Genomic DNA, 16,592 nt, shown 5'->3' with positions numbered 1-16,592 from the left:
CGGCTGGCTGTGGCTACTACTTTTGGCTGCACTGGCGCCCTCCGCACACAGCTGACTAAGCGATAAACCCCGGAAGTTTGGCGCCATTCGCCGCTGCGCCCGCCGTAGGAGCTTGAGATGTGTCCTGAAGTAAACGCGAAGTGAACACATAGCAATTTGTGAATCTGAGGCTGAAATCATTGATGCTGAATTTATATATCTGAAAGATTCCTATTCTTTGAATTCTTGATGCGCCCATCGAATTAGCTGACCCCGCCGCGATGTCAGCAGCTTGAACCAGCTACCATTTCCTGGAAGCGGTTAACAAAGCAGCAGTACGAATTGACGACTGATCCACATCCAGCTACATATATCGGTGGCAGTAATGCTCCTCCGCTCAAGTATAGCTGCCTCATGGCGGCTGTCGTGCGTCTTGCTCACGACTTTGTTGGTTTCGCGGGCCACCGCGAGCCCCTCGGTCAATGTCGCGCTCCAAGCTTCATTTGACTCGAGCCCTTATCTTATAGAGCTATTGTAAGTTGCTACTGCGTGCCTCCGCTTTATCTCCTCTCTATGTGAATTGCGAAGCTCACAAAATACCCAGAGAAACAGCAGCTGAAGAAAACCCCACGTCATACTTCTCCCTCCTCGACCGCATCGCCGACGGCGCATTCGACGACTCCGTAACGGACAAAGAACTATACGACCGGTTCCTCCAGGTGGTAATTGAAGATGGACACCTTGTCAACCCCGAGAGCCTCTCATCGTTTAAGCTATCGCTGTCGATTCGATCCGCTAGCCCCCGGATTGCGGCGCACTACCAGTTCTACAATACGTCGGTACAGCACTCGCTTATGGCGGCGCAGGATGCTGCTTGTCCGGTTTGGGTACACTCGGATGGGAAGCAGTATTGCTCGTCTGCTATGGAGCGCGCGCAGCAGGATGTTGAAGGGGAGTTGTACGTGTTTCCATCATTGCCCGGTTGGTGTTGGTTGGAGTTGGATTGCTGACTGGTGCATACAGAGATGGAAGGGAGTTGCCGTTTGACCGCGTTTTTGGAGATAGTTCCTTGCCTCCCGCGATTTTATATGCTGATGTGACTTCCCCGATGTTCAAGGATTTCCATCAAACTTTGAGTGCTCTCGCCAAAGAGGGTGAGATTTCATATAGAGTACGGTATCGGCCTCCTCAGCATTGGATCTCTCGTCCGCTTTTTGTCTCTGGCTATGGTGTTGAGCTTGCTCTAAAGCGCACGGACTATATCGTTATTGACGACCGTGATGCTGAGCAGCGGGATCCGAAAACGGTGGAATCTGCTGAGAATGAGGACAGCCCTGATGACCTGAGACCGCTGTCGTCGTCCGAAGTAGCGCGGCTAGGATTCAACACTGTCAGCTACGTGGCTGATAGTGAGGATCCTCTCGACACGCTTCTGAAGCTGTCTCGGGACTTCCCCAAGCATTCCTCGGCCATCGCCGCCCACAACGCAAGCGCCCAGCTTGTCAGCGAGATCAAGGCCAACCGTTTGAACATGCTGCCGTCCGGTGCTAATGCGTTGTGGATCAACGGTGTCCAGATCGATCCCCGGCAAATCGACGCTTTCTTCCTCGTAGACCACCTGCGCCGCGAGAGGAAGTTGATTGAGAGTTTCCGAAGCCTAGGTCTTTCCGCAAGGGAGGCCGTAGACCTCCTGACGCATGAGTCTGTTACCGAGTCTGTGGCGCAAGACACGCCTCAGCGTTACGACTACCGCGACGAACTTGAAGGCGGTGGTGTCATTATCTGGCTGAATGATTTGGAGAAAGATGCAAAATATGATAGCTGGCCTGGTGACTTGTCTGCAGTAAGTTCTCAGCGGTTTTCCGTCTAGTAACCTACTAATGATTACAGTTCCTCCGACGCACGTACCCTGGTCAACTCCCGGCGGTGCGCCGCGACCTGAACAACATCGTTTTCCCCGTTGACCTAAGCAATATTGAGGATGTCGACTTGGTTACCACAAGCATCCAGGTATTCGTCAAGAGAAAAATTCCAGTGCGATTTGGTATTGTCCCTCTGGCTTCCTCGACGGAATCAACATCTCAAGCGAAGGTGGCATATTACCTGCAAGAGACGTTTGGCTTATCTAGTCTCATGGCCTACTTGACAGAGGTATTTCTTTTGTCTCTGGTCGCTTATTATCTGCTAAAAAGTAAACAGGGTGCGCAAACCAAAAAGTTGGCAACACCGAATAAAGCTAGCTTCCTGGCGGCTACTCAAGACCGGACTCCTCGTACCGGCAAGGAAGCTCTTTCGCTAGATGATGTGCTCGCCAGTAATGACTTAGCGCTGACTGTCTCTCGTACAACCAAGTACCAAGGTCGCCTTAGTATCAAGAGCGAGGACCAGCTTGTCCTCGTCAACGGTATCCCAGTCATGCGTGGTGAGAACTGGCCCCAGGTGATGAGCGGACTGGTCGAGAAGGACCTGCGTCTAGTCCAACAGGGGATCATTGACGGACTTTTCGAGGAAGATACCTGGCTACCGAACTTCTTCCTCGCCCAGGCATTCGGCCGCCGCGTCCCATGGATTGTACCCGAGGACCCTAACGACGTTGAGCTCGTGGACTTGGCGAAGATCGCAGCGCAGACCGGAGATCTCCTGAGCAAAGCGCCTCGTGTTGCGGCGCAGGTTGATCCTTTGGAGAGCGTGCATATGATCGTGATCAGCGACTTCGGCTCTAAAGCCGGGCTGAAAATGCTCGTTTCTGCGCTTGAGGTCCAACAGAAGCAGCCAACGACAGAGATTGTACTGATTCACAACTCTGAGGAGTCATCATCAACCCCAGAAGCGTCAGCTCTCATTTTCCATTCCTTAAAGGGAGGTGAAAATGTCGATGTTGCTCGTATACTGGCTGACATCACGTCCGGTGCCTCCTCGGACGCCGATGTACAGGAAGCTGCTACTTTCTGGTCACAATTCCAACCTCTCGTTGAGGCGTTTGGCCTTGCTCCCGGGGCGAACAGCATTATCGTTAATGGTCGCGTAGTCAAGCCCACGCAGGACGTGATTGCGGACGACTTGGGCCAGCTTATCCTCTACGAAGAGCTCAGCCGGGTCGGCCCCGTCACCAAGGCCGCGAAGGATCTCAATTTCGGCTCTAAAGTGTCCAATCCTCTTTCTTTTGCTAAGTTGGCCTCGCTTGTGGCCCTCTCATCAGTCTCGGACCTTCCCGAGGGCCTCTATGAAAGTTCTTCAGACGTTCGTGTCAAGTTCTACGAGCAATGGAGCAACTCCGGCTCAGTGATCAATGTTTCTGGTCCCGAGGACCCCGTGTTAACTATTGCTGCGGCCATTGATCCGACATCTGAAATGGTTCAGAGGTGGTTGCCAATCTTGAAGGTTATTTCCGAGCTGGATGGCGTCAGCCTGAAGCTGTTCATGAACCCGCGCGACGAGATTCGGGAGCTTCCTATCAAGCGCTTCTACCGCTACGTCCTGGATTCGCAGCCTTCGTTCAGCGAGGACGGCTCTGTTCTGCGGCCTACTGCTACTTTCTCGGGTGTGCCTGTCGAAGCGCTTCTTACTCTCGGCATGGATGTTCCCCCGTACTGGCTTGTCGCGCCCCAGGATTCGATACATGACCTGGACAACATCAAGTTGAGTTCGGTAAAGGCCGGGTCTAATGTAGATGCTGTCTATGCCTTGGAACACATTCTGATCGAAGGTCACTCCCGGGATCTGACTACCAAGTCTCCCCCGAGGGGCGTTCAGCTGGTTCTCGGAACTGAAGACAACCCATACTTTTCCGATACAATTGTCATGGCCAACCTCGGCTACTTCCAGTTCAAAGCCCAGCCAGGCTTGTGGACTATCAACCTCAAGCCAGGCCGCAGCGAGCGTATCTTCAACCTCGACAGCTTGGGTCGATCGGGCTACAGCCCCCAGGCTGGCGATACCGGCAATGAGGTCGCATTACTCTCATTCCAAGGCAAGACGCTATTCCCGCGTCTCTCACGAAAGAAGGGACAGGAGAACGAAGACGTCCTCGAATCGGCACCGAAACCCGGCTCCGCCAAGGACTTCGTATCCAAAGGCCTCAATTTCGCCTCCAACATCCTTTCCAGCGTCGGCGTCACAAAGACCTCTCCCGAAGCAAACGCCGACATCAACATTTTCTCAGTCGCCAGCGGTCACCTCTACGAGCGCATGCTCAACATCATGATGGTCTCCGTCATGCGCAACACCAAACAGACCGTCAAATTCTGGTTCATCGAGCAATTCCTCTCTCCCTCCTTCAAGTCCTTCCTCCCCCACCTCGCCGCCGAATACGGCTTCTCCTACGAAATGGTCACCTATAAATGGCCGCACTGGCTGCGCGCGCAGAAAGAAAAACAGCGCGAGATCTGGGGCTACAAGATCCTCTTCCTAGACGTGCTCTTCCCGCTCTCCTTGGATAAAGTCATCTTCGTCGACGCCGACCAGATCGTCCGCACGGACATGGCCGACCTCGTGAACCTTGACCTCGACGGCGCCCCCTACGGCTTCACACCCATGTGCGACTCGCGCGAGGAAATGGAGGGCTTCCGGTTCTGGAAACAGGGGTACTGGAAGAACTTTCTCCGCGGTAGTCCCTACCACATCTCAGCCCTCTACGTCGTCGACCTCACTCGCTTCCGCGCCCTCGCTGCTGGGGACCGTCTCCGCGGGCAATACCAGATGCTCAGCGCCGACAAGAACAGCCTTAGCAATCTCGACCAGGACCTACCGAATCACATGCAGCACCACATCCCCATCAAGTCCCTCCCTCAGGAATGGCTGTGGTGCGAGACGTGGTGCTCTGATGAGAGTTTGTCAAGGGCGCGCACGATCGACCTGTGTAATAATCCGCAGACAAAGGAGCCGAAGCTTGAGAGGGCCCGCAGGCAGGTTCCTGAGTGGACGGAGTACGATGATAAGATTGCGTTGTTGGCAAGAAGGGTTGCGGAACGGGAAGAGGAGGTTGAAGCTGAGCGGAGGATCTTGGCTGATGACATTGAGATCCAACAGGATGAAGAGGAAGAGGAGTCTGCTGCGTGGAGGAAGGATGAGCTTTGAGTTGAAGCTTACAGTCAGAGGTGTATTTATCCGTACCTATACATGTCATTATCTGTGTCAGCGCATTATATATAAATGATCATTCGCTCCATCGGCCATGGCTCATTGGGTTTCAGGCCGGACCTTCCTCTTTACCTAGAGGTCGGCAAACGGTCGTTTCTTCTCTGGATATTTAATCGCTCCTGCCTCCGGAACACAACCACCCGGCCGGGGTCGCGAGTCGCGAGTCATGGTGGCTGAAATAACAATCGATCTTAGCTAGGTGGTGGCGCTGTAGTTTGTAGATCGCTGCAAGATACACTTGCAGTAGAGTATACTACTAGCAAGACTAGATCAGATTATAGATGAGATTGAGGTGCCGCGAGTCGCGGTGCCAGTCAGTTAAATATTGGCTATGTCGCAGTCCGAAGAGGGGTTCAGGTCAGGTTCGGCAATTGAATGGTTCATGTAGTCGAGATCGCGATTCGAAGAGAGATGCAGTCAATAATGGCATTGCGTAGGCTACATTTACACAGCATATTCCAACAGCAACGGAGGGATGGACGATGAAGATAATAAAGCCAGCGCTGACTGCAATGGATTCGGAGGAACTCGTTGACCTATATACAAGCGTCCAAAGCGTATTTAAGGTATCATAGAGTAGACTGCAGAACCACGGCAAGCAGCTCACCAATCAAAAGGGAAGAAGTAGGTAGTAAGAAGAGAAAAATCCATCCCGGCAAGCACCATGAAATCATAATCGTAAATGGGGGGTATAGAAGCCATAACACGTCCGCCCCTTTTCGCTTCGAGCACAGTCCAAGACCAATCGGGGGGATACAAGAAAAAGGTAGAAAAGATATAAGTGGTATACGTAGGGGTATGCAAAAGTGGTAACCAAAGTATTGACCAGAAAGGAAAAGGTGAAGAATGTAGTGGGGTAAAGTCGTTTTGATCAGATCGACAGCCCTCCTTGCTTTATTGGCGGTGCGCAATTGAGGTTCAATGCGATGCGATGCGATAAACCATTGCCAGATGCTTGTTTGTATGTTTAATGTTTTTCTCGCGCTTACAGAGCGCCGAGAAGGAGAGCAAAGGCACCGCCGGCCAGTGCGATGGGCATGCTGGCATCGAAGCTGTTGGCCGCGCCGGTGTGGACGGGCTCGTCGGAGGGAGTGGCCGTGGACGTAGGAGCCACAGTCGAGGTGCTAGGAACCAGGGTGCTGCTAGCGACAGGGGTGCTCGTGTGGATGAGCGCTGTCGAGGTCGACAAGGGTGTCGCGGTAGGAGTCACAGCGTTGACGCGCACAAGAGTCCTGGTGATGGTGGTGGTCAGAGTGGAGGTGGTGGCCTCAGCACTGACGAGCTGGGTCGCGCCCAAGCAGAGGACGGTGGAGACAATGGTAGCGAGCTTCATTTTGAAGTTGCGATAGTTGTTGTTTGGATTGGGAGTAGAAAAGGTCCTTAAAGGATGGAGGTGTTGGTTGTGGTTGTGGTTGTGCCAATGGTTGAGTCGGTTGCGGATTGCGATGCGATGCGATGCGATGCGCAGAGAGTAAGCAGCGGAAGCAGCTGAGAGGAAAGAACGACTTGGATTTAAAATCGAACTGGACACACGAACGAGTGAGCGTATCGCAGCTGGAAGCAAGAAGGGCAGGGTAAAGAGCGTGTTGGAGCGCTGCTCAGGGTCCGGGACTGGTCAAAGAGGTCAAAGACTGGGAATCAAAGGGAAAAGGAGCGAAAGAGAGGCCGGGGGACGTTGGACTAAATAGACGCCGGGCAACAAAGACAACACGAGAGAGAGAATGTCGGTTAGCACAGACGCCCAATAAGATTGCGCGCGCAAGGGGCAGTTCGTGTCTGGAATTGCACGATCGGCGCTGCCTGGAATTGGCCCCAGAAGCCAAAGGAATGCGACTCTTCTCACTGGTGGAGGCCCTCGGGTTCCTGGATTGCTGACCCTGGGCTGAACAACTCAACAACAACACAGCAATGCAGTCAGCAGTTGAAAGCCCTTTGACCACCGGATGCGCTCAGACTTGAAAGTAACAGCATTACGCGCTCTTCGATAGCTGTCTCTGTGTTTGTCGCACATTCTCAGCTTGCTACGGCCAGTGTCTCAAGGGGCTTCATGGCGAGCAATTTGTCTAAAATTCAGTTTAATTAAACTATCGCGGACCCTGCGCGTACCGCCGTTACCGTAACAGCCCACCACAACCGCCCCATCTCGACTGTAATATTGTAACAATACGGTATGCACGGGACTCCGGACTGCAGAGTTTGTCTTCAGCTCCAGTCAAGTCTCACTCGGTTCTCCATTCTCCATTCCCACTCTCCATGCTCCGTCCCGGTCGGTGCTACTCTCCTTGCAGCTTCCACGCTATCGGCAGTCTTCAAACCTTCTTGACGGTAACATTTGTGGCATCGTCAAGCTGACTTGTACCTGTCATTTCAAGCGGTCAAGGTGACGGTTAGACTCGTATTCTGGCAGCGGCCAAGCCCGGTCCCTGGACACTCGGACACTCGAAAGCCAGCGATACGCCGTTGGTTCTGCCATACCCACTCATTGTTGCTGTCCACTATCCATGCCAACTCATTCGCTTTCAGTTGCCAAATTGTCAAGCGTTGAGCGCTATGAGCGACTAATCAGATCACAGACCTCTTGTTGAATGCCCATCATCGAATCCTGATGAGTGATGAGTCAAACGTTGCCTGCCCATGGCCGACACCTGCACTGGCCAGAACCCAGCCGGCAGTCGCGCCTCATGCGCCGAAACTTGAATCCTCCGGATTGCTTTGAATGCTTGCCGGATGCCATTGTGGTCGCCCATCTGCTGCAACGTGCCGATGACCCAATTTCGGAGTTTATCTGACACGCCGGTTGCACTCCCCGCTAACGTCAACGGGTAGATGGTCATAAACACGCCTTTCAGGAGCGGGCGAGGAATGTCCCCGTGGGGCAGACTGCAAGGCTCACCAGAAAGGTCTTGGGTCGCTGTGCCGATGCAGATATCAGTCGCCATTTGGTTTATTACTGCCAGTGAATGCCCAGTTCGCTTAATCTCTCCCAGCTGGGATGCATATGCCACAATTACCTCGTTGACCAACAAGCGTCCCAATTGGTAGTGGCTCAACACTCGAGGCGCCCAGACATCTCGGTAGACGTGGTGCTGCCCGTAAAATGTCCCGACTCTGTCCGTGGTCTCTTCAACTTCAAAAGACCACCGTGCCGGCAGGCGTTCCATCCAGGCTTGGAGCTCGATTTCCAACTGGACTGCTTTACACAGCACTTCTTCTGCATAAAGTTGCCGCCGACACGAGCACAGCCGGACAAACTCAATAAGAATGTCAATCAATTCAAAAGCCGCTTGAGCTTCACCCATGAGCAATGGCGTTCGCTGGATCTGCCAGCTCTCTAACGCGTCAGGAAAAGAACCTCCGACCTGAAAGTAGTCGACAATAGCAGCAAGGTAAAACCATAACTCTGCTTGGGTATTAAACTCCAATCTTGGAGGGAAAGCGGATTGCTTCAACAGCGCAGCAATCCCTGTGAGGTGTATCGTCCAGCATGTCGACGCGTCCGGCCTCGCGTCTACCATCTGTGATCATTAGCCATCCGCCTTGTCCTGGCTCATATGAGACTGACCTCGAAGATTGCCAACATCACAATCATCTTCATTAAAGTCCCTACGTTGCCGCACGACGGGTCTTTGACCACGTTTCGGACTGCTCTCAAGGTTGCTCCGTACCGCTGGCGAGCTAGACTCAACAGTTTGCGGTCTCCGTTGACGTTTGACAAAGCCCCTAGTCCGACGGAGACAACAGCGTTTCGGAGTGAGGTATTGGTGTCAATGTCTCGAAGCAGGTCCTGACTTTTCCCACCGGAAGAGTCCCCGTCAGCCCAGGGCTTGTTTGAAAAGTGTCGGAAAAAGAATTGTAGTCCATGCGCATCCACGTCCAGATAAATCCCAGGCATGGGCCAAACTAGGGCATGGGGTTGAGCGTTCGTCCCCGAAAGCTTGACTACCTCTAATCGTGCATTAGGGGCCTGTTTGCGCACAATGGCATGTGCCTTGACTTGTGATCGTTCGTGTGCTGCTTTTGACCGCCGAATGATTCGTTCGTTTTCATCTCGAAAAAGAAGCGAAGACTCCTCGCGGTAGCCAGAGCATTCCTTATGTGCTCTTTTACATTGCGAGCAAGCGGGCTTTACCCGATCACACTGTTCATGGACTTAGAATGTACTTCAAGTCTGGATCCCATGCCAAGGAATGATTTTACAAAAGGAATCCGCCCTGCTAGGCATTGTCTACTTACCTTGAGGCGTCTTTCCCGACAACGCTGGCAGTTCGGGCTCGGCCGACAGCAGAAAGTCATTTTCAGTCTTTCCAGTTGCCTAAGCCCATGACCAGAAGCTCGTTAAGAGGCATTGTTTCCAAATTAAAGGAGATGATATAACAAAGACATGCTCAGCCACTTCCAGGCGTCATCCTTCGAAGCTCAGCTGGAGATAACACCACGCGCTATTCCTAATCAGGCTACCATCTCGATATCTCTCTTGCGACCAATCAGGGGCTGTGACTCGATACGCATCTCTTTTAAGCTGCTCATTTTACGCAAGGCTGAAATCTGTCAGATCGGATTTAAGCACGATCCACTCAATGTCATAAGAATTCTTCACGGCTTTTAGCTCGCAATGGGGCGCGGGTGCTCTGGGGCCAGGGGACTGACGATCCACTTGCCTGTGTTGGTAAACAGGTAGTAGGGCTGTGAAGCCTCTGAGATTGAAGAAACACCACGTATAAAGACCTTCTCCCTCCAGATGGACACAACGTTTGTTTCAACAGCTCCAACGGCTTCTGCCCCTTTTGACAACTTCAACCACTTCTATCATTGCCATGCTTGCACGTCGCGAAGATCCAGAGTCCTACTACGACTACAGCCCCTCAGTGGGAGCTGCGGGTGTGTTTGCAGCTCTCTATACCATTGCTTTCATCGGCACCGTTGCTCAATGGCTCCGCTTTAGGCCTGTGGTATGGCTGGTCATGGTCATTGCCGCAGCAAGTACGTCTATCCTCAATCATCAGGAATCTATATTCAAAGCTAACAATTAACAGTGGAATCAGTAGGCTACATCGCCCGAACCGTGTCCACCCAAGACACATCCGCCCGAACAGTCTACGTCCTACAATTCGCCCTATTGATTCTAGCCCCCGTCCTCATGGCCGGCGCCCTATATGTCCTCTTCGGCCGCATCATCTTCCTCGTCGTCCCGAAAGACCAACGCACCTTCAGGATCTGCTGGGTGCCACCGCGCTGGGTAACCCCGATCTTCGTTGGCTTCGACGTTGCTGCACTAATGCTCCAACTCATCGGTGCTGTCATGATCACCTCCGGAGATGGAACTAGCCAAGAAGACATCGGCAACTTCAATCGCGGCCAGGATCTGGCGCTCGTCGGTGTCATTGTGCAGATCGTTGCCTTTGGTGTCTTCACTGTCGCTGCTATTCGCTTCAACTTTACATCGAAGGCATTTGTCAAGGCTGCGCCCGAGTCGCTGCAGGGCGATGCGGATGGTGAATTTGCCATGGGCGTGCATGATAAGCCGAGAAACCCCAAATGGCCACATCTCCTGCGCGTTGTGAACTTTTCGACGATTATGATCCTGGTATGAGCCCAGCCCACCCACAACAAAACCTCCATCGCATTCCCCTACTCCAGCTGACATCTTGCGTAAAGATCCGATCTATCTTCCGCCTCCTCGAATTCACAGAGAGCCGAGGCGGCTACATTGCCACCCACGAATGGCCCTTCTATATCTTCGATGCGGTGCCCATCTTCCCCTGCGTGGCGCTCTTTGTCTGGTGGCATCCTAGTTACTATTTGCCGTATCTGGGCTTTAGACTGCCGAAGCATGCGCGCTAGAGGGGGATTGATTTGGCTAATTTATTCTTTTGAATAGTTGATGCTGTTGATGATTCTATTTTACCTGAACGGACTTCGAAAGGGCTGGAAACAATTGATGACTGGGAATGGCGTCCAGGGTCTGCTCTTCTAATAATTTTGCTTGTATTATCTCGTTCGCGGAGACTTTCCTTGTTTTTACTGTTAGGCTTACACTCTAGATTTATTGTCTGTCATGTTTTCCCATGTCTCTAGACGGCCTACTGCCTTGCAAATTATACTCCGGCCCTGACCCATGTCGCGCGCTGTACAAGGAAATTGCACCTAGTAGGTAGATTGTGTATGGATCTCGGATCCTCAGTAGGTCCCTCAGACTCATAGAATTATCAAAAGAGGTCTCAAAGTTGGGAAGAGACTAAGCTATCACTGACCATGAGGGTACCGATTTAAGTTTCGGCGTGAGTTGAGTTGAGGGCTGCAGTTGTGTGGAGATGAGATCGGCCCGGAAGGAAGTGGAGAAGGAGATGGATGCGGGGTGGGCGTGGCAGGCCGCAGCTGGCTCAACTTCCTCGATTCAGTACATACTCTATAACAGTGACGCGTTGTAGAATGCATAGCAGGGGCGTTCGAGGTTCTTTTGTCGATGTAATATTATCTAGTTGAGCTCTTTTTGCCAGGGGTTACTGGTACTACTCACACTTGCCTTATAGTAAGATATTTTCCTGCTGGGTCTGGGGGTTTGTCTTGTATGTGTGCAACCCTCAAGACGACCTATACATCTCATAGTTGAGCCTTGTTCGGACTGGCTATATCTCGACTAGAACTCGAACAGTCTGCTTGATTCGTAACTTCTTCATTAAGGGTAATAATTAAACACCAACCACACGAGAACACAAGACTCGCTGATTGGAGCTAGCAACCTGTGGTCACTGGAACAGGAACCCAATGCACCACGGGTCCTATAAAACCTGCGCTCAATCAACGCAGCTGCCTCAATGATATGATCGGGAATGAACGTCGCCACAATTCCGTGACTCAAACAAGGGTAAGGGTATGTGGCTGTTATACGGTATGCTATTGTACAATCGTCAGTCGACCGCTTGCGGAACCGTCGAGATGCCAATTATTTATTGGCTTGGCTTATTCCTGCGATTGTCGCAGAGGTGTCTGGCGGGGGAGAATCATGGGTGGTCCCCGCGCGCGGAGCCAGGCGTCGTTGTGAGGGCCTTCGGTGCGGATGACGCTGCCGATGGACATGAAGAGACTGTATTTTGGAGTAGTTGTTAGCAAGAAAACACATATACGTCTGCGATTGAGGGAGCAGCTCCATATGTCCATCCTAAAGACATAACGTACCCGAATGTCGCACCAGATCCAACCATGTATTTGCCTAGGGTTCGCATAACGCCGTTGGGTCCAGCACCGTACTGGAAGATGGTGACCGTTCCTGGATGTTTTGATGAGTATATACCGGCGATTTGAAGTGAAACCAATGGACTAACCGATGATGAAGCCCATGATACCGCCGACGGCTATAGTAGAGGTAGATACGTTAGCGCTTGTAGAGATTGAGTACCACTCGGTGAAGAAAATTGCTTACTGGAGCCCATCATAGCACCCATCTTCACTGTAGGAACCGTTAGCCATTACTCGTAAGCCCAACAGGCAGAGCACCAATGTCGAACTCGACTCGGTTGCAGTTCTTGGGAGCTCACTTTTGTCAAAGGTAGAGGGCCCATGGGCCTGAGGAGGACCTGCAACAACGGGCATTTTGGAATGACCAGACAATGCAAGAACGTCAATTGATCAGCAAGCTTCACTGCGCAAAATCAAGCGCCCACGGGACTTTCTGAGAAATCGTGAGTTCTCCGATCTGAAGACACTGACAGCTCCATGTCGGACCATCAAAGCCGGCGACCGGACTGTGCACGTGACCGTTCCTAGCTAGAATTACCTAAGCCACGTGCTGTTTTCCCACGTGATCGGCGCCCGGGGACGAGGGAATGCGAGCTGACTTTCTCTCCGCTGCGAGCGCTCCATGGGCTTTGTCTCGACAATAAAATCGCCCTTGCGTGTCAGAAAATCGCTGTTTCGGTGGCTTACAGGCCCGTGCAAGGCGGCTGAACCGTCTCATACTTCCATCCTTCCTGGACCTTTGCCCTGGGACGCCGTTCTTACCGCCTAGCCTACTGCCTCCTCTGCCTTCGGCCCAGACACGGCGCCTCTTTGATTTGGGGTCTTCATTTTCACTCCTGTCCTACCTTGCCATTCTGCCAGGCTATCAGGTTTCATCTTGCCGAGGTAAGCACGTTTGTTGCATGCTGTTCGTGATGCCCCTTTTATGGTTACGATCTCCTGGCCCTGGAGATTACCACGCTGCCCTGGTGGGACTCGCATGATGCTAACGTGACCTCCCCGGATCAGTGGTCGAGACCGAAACAGAGCCACTTCCTTTGTTGGCCCTCCAGCCTCTCCGAAACGTTCTCTTCGCAGTCCATCGCTTCAACTCAATTGAACGACTATAGATCTTCGATTTTCGTCGCTTCCCGTCACTTTCTTCTCGCTCCCACTCTTGTTTATTTACTCGCGCTCATGAGACAGGAGGGTCTCGAACATCCACAACATTCTACATAAAGCCCACTGCCGTCTCCATGACTGCTGTGGCATCACCACCTAGTGTACAGCCGGGGCCTCGCTTGGGATGGTACGATTCTGACGCTGGACAAGGAGCTCTGTCTGCGATGAACCCGGACGAGGTCTCCCGAATGTTTATGCCCCGAAACGGAAAGACCCTACACAGATCCAACTCGTCCTCGTCGATAGGGTCCAACTCGTCCACCTCGACGGTTATCGCCAACCCGCCTAGCACTGATGCAGGGCAACCTAACGGTGAAGCTCCAACCTTGTCAAAAAAGAGATCTTCGAGCCGCGTCTGGCCGACCTCCAAGTCCGAGCCAGTCTCTGGAATAAACGCGCGCTCTCAAGCGAAGCCAGCTTTCTTCTCCGGCGCGGGCGCCTCGTCTGCTATGTCTGCTGTCCAGCAACCTCCGTCTATCCTACCCTCTCAACAACAACTCCTCCATAATCCTCAGCAGAATGGCGTTCGCGCGGGTAGCGCGCCCGCTGGAGAGCCGCCCGCTATCTTGACTCTTATTCCGATCAATGGCACATTCGATAAGAAGCAGATCACTCTGCCATTCTACCCCGAGACACTGCGCATTGGTCGGCAAACAAACGCAAAGACACAGCCTACATCCAAGAATGGTTTCTTCGACTCGAAGGTGTTGTCCCGGCAACATGCTGAGATCTGGGCCGACAGGGCCGGAAAGGTCTACATTCGGGATGTGAAATCGTCCAACGGTACTTTCTTGAACGGGCAACGCTTGTCTCCTGAAAACCGCGAGTCCGAAGCTCATGAAGTCCGGGAAAACGATACGCTCGAGCTGGGGATTGATATCGTCAGTGAGGATCAGAAAACCATTGTTCACCACAAGGTCTCAGCCAAAGTTGAGCATGCGGGTGTGTATGGCAGCGTGCCGAACATTTATGACCTCACGCTCGGTGATTTGGACCCAGCTTCTGGGAACGGGCTTCTCCCGTCACCTTTGAGTCAGCCGCTGTCGCACATGCGAGGGCGGGCCGGCAGTGCGTCGAGCACTCGCAGCACACAGAGCAATGCCAGTCAGTTCAGTGCAATGCAGCAACAACGTCAGATGAACTACTGGAGCTCACCTTTGTCAATCGAGCAGATTGTGAAGAGGCTAACTGTATGTTATTAGCCTGTTTTTCATTCGTGACTAAGCTAACATGACCAGACTGAAATGAAACAAGCCAAACAACAGCAGCAAGACCTTCGTCAGACTGATGAATTTTTGAACGGGCTGATGAAGCCAGGTGCTATAGAGAAAGAGAAGCCAAAGCATTCGCCCGGTGATAGTGGGCATCGTCAGATCAACGGACGACCAAAAATGCCTCGCATGGACTCCTTCTCGAGGTTTTCAGACCCTCCAGCACCTCCACCTCAGCAGCCCTTACCTGAAAAACCTGACGCTCCGCCCCGGAACGGGGTCGACGCCATTTCTCCTTTGAAACGGGCCGACACAGAAAGACCCAAGATGAGCGCTGGTAGCTCCCCTGTGTCACGAGAATCTAGCCAAATACTGTCTCTCATTGAAGCCTTGTCATCCGCCAAACGCGAGCTTGACTCTCAAGGTGCTCGTGTTAAAGAGCTCGAAAGTTTGCTTCTGCAGGAACGGCATGCCCGTGAGTCTGCGGAGGAGAAGGCTAAGTCGTTGGAACTTTCTGCCAAGGAGAGCGCAGAGCGTCCTGTACTTGAATCGCAACTTGATAGCTCACCAAAGAGCTCAGACGAGGAGACAAGCAAGGAATCTGCCGAATCGGCAGATGGCCCGTCTGAGCCGAAACAACAACAAGCGGCCGAGGACCAGACCGACAAACTACAGCGTCGACTAGAGACGATGATGGAAGAGATGGCTGAAATGAGAAAGCAGCTCTCGTCGTACAAAGTCCGGGCGGAGAAAGCAGAGACCGAAACCGGCGAAGCTCGCAAGTCGCTAGCCGAGATGATTGAGACTCTTCGCAAAGAGCGCGCTGGCGCTCGCATTCAGGATGGACCCGTCTCTCCGGTGGAGGCCACGAAAACTGCCGACTCAACCCCGGACGTTGATCCTGCCGCTGCCGACCAGTTTGAGAAGTCGCAGCATGCGGTGTCGCCGCCCCCTGATGGCACAGACCTCCCGGGCACGGTAACAACACAGTCCCATAGACGACTCGACGCGGTTGAGCAGTCGAGTCCGCTTGCGTCGATGCTCGGGGTTGTGCTGTTAGGTGTGGGGTTGATGGCCTACTTGAACGGATGGCAGAAGATGGAGAAATAGGTTTCACCGGGAGCCGTCTCTTTATTCTCGCGTTCCTCGTTTGGTTGAATACGCCATCTCTCCACCTTCGTACCAAAACATCTTCTGGTTTACCCCACATTTGGTGCATTATTTTCTATTGTCATTGTATTCTGATCAGTTCTGCTGGCGTTGATCATGATTCCTGGCGCTTTTTTATTGTTCTATGCTTTTGCAGTTATGACTCGGTAACCTGCATGATTTTGCCTTTTATATCTTTTTGATTTTATCCCTTGCCTTCCTTTCAGATGCCATGCTGTTCCAGTAACGTTTTTCTGGCAGCAGAGCACGCCTTCTCCTTGTTAATGTCTCTTTCACATTTTGGCAGATACAGGGTTCACCAAGCCCAGCCGTTGTGTATTAGTCTACCATAGCGACCTCGCTCCTTTTCCTTGCTCCAGTGACGAATGACCCTCTTGACGTGGGTTTTTGCCCTTCCCTCCACTGTCACTGGCTTCCCGTTTTCTTGCAGTACGATTGAATATGGTCACCCTTGCATTTAGCGCGTGGTACAGGTTACGGAGAATACGATATCCTACTAGAACTCTTGCAGTTGAGCAGTTGGCATGGCATTTGGCCCTTGACAGTTGACAGTTGGCTGGGAAGATTCAACGTCTTGTGGATTCCCTTCCTTCATTTTTCTCGTCTCCTTTTCTGTGTTTTACCATGTATATACTCCTTATTGTCAGGTCGCTGAACAGGACATGAGCTCCAGAATACCATCTCATTATTCTTTTT

The 16,592-nt window shown here is 52.4% G+C and overlaps 7 protein-coding genes across 7 annotated transcripts; 3 read left to right on the top strand and 4 right to left on the bottom strand.

Annotated features, from left to right (window-relative positions):
• Positions 1–24: 24 nt before the first annotated feature.
• Positions 25–5,146, top strand: BDV17DRAFT_141686 (putative UDP-glucose:glycoprotein glucosyltransferase). Its single transcript, XM_073754308.1, has 4 exons — positions 25–513; positions 584–937; positions 1,003–1,822; positions 1,870–5,146. Exons 1-4 carry the CDS (start codon positions 365–367, stop codon positions 5,053–5,055), a joined length of 4,509 nt encoding a protein of 1,502 aa, XP_073613648.1. The 5' UTR covers positions 25–364; the 3' UTR covers positions 5,056–5,146.
• A 957-nt stretch (positions 5,147–6,103) lies between these two features.
• On the bottom strand, positions 6,104–6,451 carry BDV17DRAFT_293158 (uncharacterized protein; the record flags this gene model as incomplete). The annotated part of the gene is made up of 1 exon (XM_073762535.1): positions 6,104–6,451. One exon carries the CDS (start codon positions 6,449–6,451, stop codon positions 6,104–6,106), a length of 348 nt encoding a protein of 115 aa, XP_073613647.1.
• Positions 6,452–7,505: 1,054 nt separating this feature from the next.
• Positions 7,506–9,828, bottom strand: BDV17DRAFT_299403 (Zn(II)2Cys6 transcription factor domain-containing protein; the record flags this gene model as incomplete). Its single annotated transcript, XM_073763870.1, has 4 exons — positions 9,352–9,828; positions 8,681–9,256; positions 7,812–8,633; positions 7,506–7,613 (listed from the first exon to the last, which is right to left on the bottom strand). Exons 1-4 carry the CDS (start codon positions 9,409–9,411, stop codon positions 7,506–7,508), a joined length of 1,566 nt encoding a protein of 521 aa, XP_073613646.1. The 5' UTR covers positions 9,412–9,828.
• BDV17DRAFT_141645 (RTA1 domain-containing protein) lies at positions 9,688–11,182 on the top strand. The gene is made up of 3 exons (XM_073754307.1): positions 9,688–10,098; positions 10,152–10,702; positions 10,774–11,182. Exons 1-3 carry the CDS (start codon positions 9,933–9,935, stop codon positions 10,957–10,959), a joined length of 903 nt encoding a protein of 300 aa, XP_073613645.1. The 5' UTR covers positions 9,688–9,932; the 3' UTR covers positions 10,960–11,182.
• Positions 11,183–12,078: 896 nt separating this feature from the next.
• Positions 12,079–12,708, bottom strand: BDV17DRAFT_293155 (MGR2/ROMO1 family protein; the record flags this gene model as incomplete). The annotated part of the gene is made up of 5 exons (XM_073762534.1): positions 12,079–12,202; positions 12,295–12,385; positions 12,441–12,470; positions 12,539–12,565; positions 12,654–12,708. 5 exons carry the CDS (start codon positions 12,706–12,708, stop codon positions 12,079–12,081), a joined length of 327 nt encoding a protein of 108 aa, XP_073613644.1.
• Positions 12,709–13,392: 684 nt separating this feature from the next.
• On the top strand, positions 13,393–14,970 carry BDV17DRAFT_141632 (putative cytoplasm to vacuole targeting Vps64). The gene has a single exon (XM_073754305.1). The coding sequence runs from the start codon at positions 13,590–13,592 to the stop codon at positions 14,715–14,717; it is 1,128 nt and encodes a 375-aa protein (XP_073613643.1). The 5' UTR covers positions 13,393–13,589; the 3' UTR covers positions 14,718–14,970.
• On the bottom strand, positions 14,971–16,292 carry BDV17DRAFT_141633 (uncharacterized protein). Its single transcript, XM_073754306.1, has one exon. It carries the CDS (start codon positions 15,943–15,945, stop codon positions 15,223–15,225), a length of 723 nt encoding a protein of 240 aa, XP_073613642.1. The 5' UTR covers positions 15,946–16,292; the 3' UTR covers positions 14,971–15,222.
• Between the last annotated feature and the right edge of the window lie 300 nt (positions 16,293–16,592).

Source organism: Aspergillus undulatus (genome assembly GCF_047715775.1).
Source record: "Aspergillus undulatus strain CBS 261.88 unplaced genomic scaffold BDV17scaffold_39, whole genome shotgun sequence".
Classification (NCBI taxonomy): Eukaryota; Fungi; Ascomycota; class Eurotiomycetes; order Eurotiales; family Aspergillaceae; genus Aspergillus; species Aspergillus undulatus.
Note: the sequence above shows the minus strand (reverse complement) of the source record. Positions and strands in the feature narration are given on the sequence as shown.

Excerpts from the sequence above, each read along its gene's own strand:
- BDV17DRAFT_141686 (XM_073754308.1), top strand. The coding sequence starts at position 365 with ATGCTCCTCCGCTCAAGTATAGCTGCCTCATGGCGGCTGTCGTGCGTC. Across the intron at positions 938-1,002 it reads CAGGATGTTGAAGGGGAGTT|AGATGGAAGGGAGTTGCCGT; the intron begins GTACGTGTTTCC and ends TGGTGCATACAG. Across the intron at positions 1,823-1,869 it reads GGCCTGGTGACTTGTCTGCA|TTCCTCCGACGCACGTACCC; the intron begins GTAAGTTCTCAG and ends TAATGATTACAG.
- BDV17DRAFT_141645 (XM_073754307.1), top strand. The coding sequence starts at position 9,933 with ATGCTTGCACGTCGCGAAGATCCAGAGTCCTACTACGACTACAGCCCC. Across the intron at positions 10,099-10,151 it reads CATGGTCATTGCCGCAGCAA|TGGAATCAGTAGGCTACATC; the intron begins GTACGTCTATCC and ends AACAATTAACAG. Across the intron at positions 10,703-10,773 it reads TTTCGACGATTATGATCCTG|ATCCGATCTATCTTCCGCCT; the intron begins GTATGAGCCCAG and ends TCTTGCGTAAAG.
- BDV17DRAFT_141632 (XM_073754305.1), top strand. The coding sequence starts at position 13,590 with ATGACTGCTGTGGCATCACCACCTAGTGTACAGCCGGGGCCTCGCTTG.
- BDV17DRAFT_141633 (XM_073754306.1), bottom strand. The coding sequence starts at position 15,945 with ATGCACCAAATGTGGGGTAAACCAGAAGATGTTTTGGTACGAAGGTGG.